The 6,978-nt window shown below is 42.4% G+C and overlaps 1 protein-coding gene across 1 annotated transcript; it reads right to left on the bottom strand.

Annotated features, from left to right (window-relative positions):
* Positions 1-414: 414 nt before the first annotated feature.
* LOC118644954 lies at positions 415-5,598 on the bottom strand. The gene has a single exon (XM_036284932.1). The coding sequence runs from the start codon at positions 5,596-5,598 to the stop codon at positions 415-417; it is 5,184 nt and encodes a 1,727-aa protein (XP_036140825.1).
* Positions 5,599-6,978: the final 1,380 nt, after the last annotated feature.

Here is a 6,978-nt window from a genome sequence, read left to right as displayed (position 1 = left end):
TCGTTTTTAATAAAAACACTTTTTTATTGTTGTTTGGAATCACTCATGAATAAATCTTTATTTGTTAAAATAGTCTAGAAACTATCGCCGACATGACTGAGGCGAGACTGGTTTCGTTCATTGTCCCTCCTTTCGCGTGGCGCCCGTGTCCCGCTTCCGGCGCACCTATCGAGAGCGTCAGGGAACCACGTAGATTGCGAGTCGGTAAGGCCCAAAGGGACACAGGCGTGTGAATTAAAAGCACAACCATAATTTCCTCTTTTGTAGACAATTACCGAAAATAATGAACCGTTTAAAGAATAATGAACAGGCCGGCCGCCTTGGAAATAGTAATTTTCAATAAAAAATGAAAGAAAAATATGAAACGCTATAATTAATTGGAATAATAAAGTAAATACAAATCCGAATGGATTGTCAGTTGCCCGAATCCTCATTATCGAAGGGTAGAGGGCATAAACGTGTCGCTGGCCTTTTGTAGAGGTCCTTGTTGGTTTGGATCGTAGCAGAGCGCACGACGCCATCAGAACTTGGGTGTACTTCCTTAACACGTGCTAATGGCCAACACAGTGGAGGGGTGGCGTCTTCTCGTACGATTACCAATTGACCTGGCTTCAAAGAGGGACCTCCAGTTTTCCACTTCGTACGCTGCTGAAGTTCGTTGAGATAGTCATTCGACCACCTCTTCCAAAAGTGTTGCCGCATTTGAGTAACTCGTTGCCACCTTGAGAGGCGGTTTTCCTTGACGTCTAATAAAGTAGGCTCCACTGGAGCAGTAAGGCTGTCTCCAATAAGAAAATGTGCGGGAGTGAGAGATGCGTTGTCGTTAGGATCAGCTGATAAGGGCACAATAGGACGGGAGTTGAGCACTGCCTCTATTTGTGTAAGCAACGTTTCCATCTCGTCATAGTTTAGCAATGCGTTTCCGGCGATTCTTTTTAGGTGAGTTTTCATGGCTTTAACGGCGGCCTCCCAAATGCCTCCAAAGTGGGGCGCCAAAGGGGGATTGAAATGCCACCTTATTTCTTCTTGCGCTAAGAAATCCAGAACTGTCTTCTGTTGAAGTTCCTTGAAGACGACTTGACGCAATTCCTTCAGTTCCCTGGATGCACCAACGAAGTTGGTTCCGTTGTCTGTGTAAAGATCCGTTGGTTTGCCTCTTCTAGATATGAATCTCTTGAAAGCGTTCAGGAATGCTTCGGTTGATAGGTCCATCACTAACTCGAGGTGTATGGCTTTGCAAGCCATGCATACAAATACAGCTATGTATGCCTTTGAACTCTTGGAGTTACGCTTCTTTGAGTCCCTGATCATGAACGGCCCGGCATAATCAATGCCACAATGCAAAAATGGGCGAGACAGTGAGACTCTCGAAGGTGGAAGATTTGCCATGATTAACGGGCTTGCTTTAGGTGAAGTCCGAAAACATCTCAAACAGCTACGAGTAACATGTCTGACAGCGCTTCTTCCTGAGATTGGCCAGAAGCGTTGTCGTAGTGAAGCCAGTGTTGCCTGTGGCCCCGCATGAAGTAATCTTTGATGCTCGTGAATAATGAGCATTTTAGTGAAAGGATGTCTTGTTGGCAAAACGACGGGATGCTTTGTTTGGTAAGGAAGATACGAATGCGATAGTCTTCCTCCCACCCTTATGATGCCACCAGAGTCCATGAAAGGTGAAAGCCCAAGCAACTTGCTGTCGTGAGGTATTGCCTTTTGATTTTGTAGAGCCTTGATCTCAGCTGAAAAGGAATATCCTTGAATTATTTTGGCAAGACGTAGTATTGCACTGTTCAGCTCAGTAGCTGTCAAGAAACCGACATTTCTGTTTTCCTTAGAAGTTCTCATATTGTTGATGAATCGTAGTATATAAGCTGCGACTCGACGCAAGCGCTGCAAAGAGGAGATCGTGTGAAAAATGCTCCATTCTTCAAAAGGCTTAGTGGTGATCAGGGCAGTCTTGCGAATTTCTGGAAGATCCTTTACTGATAATGACGTTGTAGAATCAACTTCCCAATGATTGCGGTCGAGAGTAAGCCATGCAGGCCCATTCCACCAAAGCTGAGACTGAATTAGCTGCAGTGGCGTAACGCCTCTAGAAATAGCATCCGCTGGGTTATCTTTAGTTTTTACATGATTCCAAGAATGTGGATCGGTTGACTCTTGAATCTGTCCCACACGATTTGATACAAAGACACTCCATCGTCTTGAGTCAGAGCGAATCCATGCTAGTACGATCATGGAGTCAGACCAATAATAAGTTTTATCAATTTTCACGGGAATAATGTCCCTTATTCTTTTTATTAGTTGAGCCAGCAAATGCGCTGCACACAATTCCAGTCTGGGCAAGGTTGTACTTTTGGCCGGTGCCACCCGTGATTTTGCACACAGCAAGTGAACTTCGTGATGATCGTGTACACTCGTTTTAACGTAAACGCAGGCGCCATATGCTTCTGTGCTGGCGTCACAAAAGCCATGTAATTCTACTGAGCGCGGTTGCGCGCTTCCAACAACTTTCCGTGGAATGCTAAATCCATTTAAAGCGGGCAATTGAGCCTCGTAAGAACGCCACTTCGTTTGAATATCAAGGGGTACTGCTTCATCCCATTCAATTTTAAGCTGCCAAAGGCGTTGTATCAAAATTTTTGCCGTTACGATAATTGGGCCGAGTAATCCCAGAGGATCAAATAAACGTGCTATGTTTGCCAGTATGATTCGCTTGGTGACAGACTTCGAGAATTGTTCCTTTACTTCGTAATGTAGCATGTCATTGTTGGAATGCCATTGTAGTCCAAGAGTTGATAGTCTGTCATCCTTGTTTAGAATTGCAATTGAATCTGATGACGATTTCGGAAGTTCCATTAGTAACGCCGGAGCGTTTGACGCCCACTTCCTCAAATTGAAGCCCGCCTGTGCTAATACACATATTACTTCCTTGCAAATATTAGATAATTGATCCAGACAGTCTGCGCCCGTCACGAGATCATCAACGTAAAAATCTGATAATATTGTGGATGATCCTGTTGGATATTCCTTTTGTTTTATATGAGCAATTTCTTGCAACGCCCGAGTTGCCAAGTAGGAGGCTGAGGCTGTTCCATACGTGACAGTGTTTAGTTGATAAACAGCAAGATCTTCGAAGGGATCCTCTCTCCATAAAATGCGTTGATAGCTTCTTTGTGCCTTTTCGACCAGTACTTGTCTGTACATTTTTTCCACGTCGGCGGTCACGACGAATTGCCAAGTGCGAAATCTTAATATGATGTCCAATAATTCCGGTTGCAGTACCGGACCAACCATAAGTGTATCATTTAAAGAGACACCTGTGGATGTCTTACAAGAAGCATCGAAGACAACCCTGCATTTCGTGGTCTGGCTCGCATCTTTAAACACAGGATGATGGGGCAGATAATACCCGGGCTCTACCACCACAGAATCTTTGACCTTTTCCATGTGCCCGAGTTCTATATATTCCTTGAGAAACTGTGTGTATTTCATCTTCAAATCGGAGTCCCTTTGTAGTCTTCGTTCTAATGCGTAAAATCGCTTTTGCACCGTTGCTTTAGATTCTCCAAGCTGTTCGATCATGTTCTCCCTGAAGGGCAGTCGCACGATGAATTGGCCATTCATACTCCTGCGAGTCGTTTTGGCAAAGTGTTCTTCGCAAAGCTTCTCTTCATGTGTGAGATTAGGACGCTCGCTGCATTGTTCGCCTTCCCAGAATTTGGAAAGACTTTGGTCAAGTTCCTGATTCGTAATCAAGTTGCACATTGTTGCGCCGCCGCTGTTGGTACTCGCATGTGCCTTTGTTGCAATTGTTCCACCTAGGATCCATCCGAATAAAGTCTTTTGCAAAACAGGATGCAATGATGTAGCTTTAATTTGTCCGACGCATAAAATGTTCCAAAAAACATCAGCTCCCAAAAGTAGATCGATTCCTCCTGGGATGTAGAAATTCGGATCGGCAAGACGCAAATTTGCCGGAATGTTAATGTTGTAATCATCAGCGTGAGATGAGGGAATCCGATCAGTTATTTGTCTCAAAACCAGACAATCAAGATTTCTTTGATAATCGTAGAGTCTTGAATAAATGGATACCTTGACCATGTCTCGAACATAACTGGTTACTTGATTGACACCTACGACTGGAACATTTACATTTTGAAGTTCGAGTCCTAATCGTTGCGCTAAGGACCTCGTTATGAAGTTCGATTGAGAGCCGGCGTCTAGTAGGGCTCTACATGTTACCTTCTTATTGTCACGATTCAATATCTTGATGATGGCTGTGGATAGCCAGGCATGTTTTTTGAAGTCATCGCAATCAGCGTTGCTCGAAGAAAGGGATGTAAGAGTTAACTTCTTGTCGTCTGTTGTAGTTGTCGTGGGCGATTTCGAATCCCCTTGCGACGTCTCTTGTGAATTAACTGACGTTTCGATATGTAATAGTGTGTTATGCTTCTTGCTGCACTTCTTGCATCCTCCAGAAGTACAATCTTTGGCTCGATGTCCCGATCTTAGACAATTTATGCATAATCTGCTGCCTTTTACCGCAACAATGCGATCAGGTATTGACATCCTCGATAAAGATTCGCACGCAAATGTGAAATGTTCACCATGGCAAATAGGGCACTCTCTCTTGTGAGTCGCTACGTTTGATGATACCTTTTGAGGTCGTTGTTTATCTGTATTAGAGATGGCACTACTTGGCTGAGCTTTCTTTTGAATGATTTCTAGTGTATTACAACGTCGATCTAGAAATTCCATTAATGCTTTCAGAGTCGGATACTCCACTTCGACGAGGCTGTCCTCCCATGCTTTGTTAGTGACCGTATCAAGCTTACTCGTGATCAAATAAACAAGTAGGTCTCCCCATTGGTCGGTCGGACGTCCTATTGCCTTTAACGCCCGCACGTGCTTCAAAATGCTATCGCAGAGCTCTCGTAATGCTGTGTGATTTTCTTTTGTAAGAACAGGTAACCCGTAAATAGCTTGGATGTGCTTTTGAATTATCAATCGTTTCTTGTCGTAGCGCATTGTGAGCATTTGCCAGGCTTCATGATAATTGGCCGCAGATACCTCGAGAGACTCTATAATTTCCGCAGCTTTGCCTACTAATGCTCCTCGTAAGTATAGAAACTTCTGGATGTCCGGGATAGCTCGGACGTTGTGTACCATAGACAAGAACGTGTCACGGAACGGATACCATTCGTCATATCCACCTGCAAATTTCGGAGGATTAATTTTTGGCAAGCGACAATGATATTCTTGATCACGTTGATCTGCTACTTGTGGGTGATTCGCCCCTGTCTCTTGTGCAACAGCGGCTTCACGATCGATTATTAATTGGTCAAATCTCGAGACAATGCCAAAGTATGATTCTTCAAATTCTATTCGTACTGCAGCGTCGTCAACTTCTTCAATTGATTCGATTGAGCTTTGAATATCGTTGAATTGATCCCATGTTTGCACGATTTTATTTTTGCGTTCGCGCAGTTGTGACAGAAAGGCATGCTGAGCATTTTCTGACTCTAAGAATGTAATCGCCCGCGTCAACGTGGCTTTCAATGCTCCACGCGAATACTTAAGTTTTCTTAATTCTGTCATTTTAATAAGGCAGTGCTGGAACAGAGGTTAAGAGCGAAAAAACAACACAAAAGAAAATGTGATTGGAGACTGACCTGTGTGGTGCGAGTGCTTGCACCGGAATCGTAATGACGCGATTCAGTCGTTGTGTTATCTGACACTGTGTGTGTGTGTCACGGTTGCGTGTATGCGTACTACAGACGCTTGGCGATGCCGAACAAACAAATTCTCTCTGTCTGCTGTCGAGAGATGCGATTTTGCTGATTTCCGTACGACAATCCTGCGATTCTTCGCACGACGAAAGTATTCCTTGTGCTGATTATGCACCCAAAATGATTATTCTCGATGTGTTATGGCGCGGCCATGTTGTCACGCTGTGCCAATCGCTGTTGCGTATTTCCAATCTCGTTATCCGGTAGAATATCCGGCTCGAAGGACCATGTTCATGACGTGAACAATGATAGGGCTGGTTCGTTTTTAATAAAAACACTTTTTTATTGTTGTTTGGAATCACTCATGAATAAATCTTTATTTGTTAAAATAGTCTAGGAACTATCGCCGACATGACTGAGGCGAGACTGGTTTCGTTCATTGTCCCTCCTTTCGCGTGGCGCCCGTGTCCCGCTTCCGGCGCACCTATCGAGAGCGTCAGGGAACCACGTAGATTGCGAGTCGGTAAGGCCCAAAGGGACACAGGCGTGTGAATTAAAAGCACAACCATAATTTCCTCTTTTGTAGACAATTACCGAAAATAATGAACCGTTTAAAGAATAATGAACAATATACTTCCTGACAATTGTTTTTTGCAGGCGCACAGCAGCCTCGTATCGGCGCACAGCAGCCAATAATTTAATACAAAAGGCTAATATTTATAGTTTAATTTTATATTTAAGGATCTTCTTAAGTTTATCGTTAAAATACTTCGTAATTAACAAAATTGTATCTAAAGACAAACTTAAGACAATCAAAGCCATATCAGACTAGAGATCGAGATTGAGATTGAATTAGAATTTGACCAACTAATTGGTTACATTTCATTTCAATCTCAATATCAATCTCTAGTCTGATACGGAATTAATGAAAAATTAAACTATAAATGCCAGCCAAAGAATAATAAAGTAATGTTCTAGTTTGTATAAACATCTACTTTATAGTTGGCGCATTTTCTTTTTTATATATATCATTACTTTTGTAGAGAAAAAAACGTAATACTCTAATTTTATAGTGTCAAATCTAAAAAATTTTGTATTATAAAAACTGGCTAAAAAATAGTAATAATGTTTTAGTTCTTATAAAAATATTTGTTTTTATAATTGGCGCAAAAATATTTAAATATCACTATTTTTGTAGAGAAGTTAATTTGTGTGTGTGAGTATAAACTTTAAAAATTTCAGGAACATA

The sequence above is a fragment of the Monomorium pharaonis genome, chromosome 3, assembly GCF_013373865.1.
Source record: "Monomorium pharaonis isolate MP-MQ-018 chromosome 3, ASM1337386v2, whole genome shotgun sequence".
Taxonomy (NCBI): Eukaryota; Metazoa; Arthropoda; class Insecta; order Hymenoptera; family Formicidae; genus Monomorium; species Monomorium pharaonis.
This window is presented reverse-complemented; position numbering and strand designations above follow the sequence as displayed.

Bases quoted from the DNA above. Each gene is read 5' to 3' on its own strand.
- LOC118644954 (XM_036284932.1), bottom strand. From the start codon at position 5,598: ATGACAGAATTAAGAAAACTTAAGTATTCGCGTGGAGCATTGAAAGCC.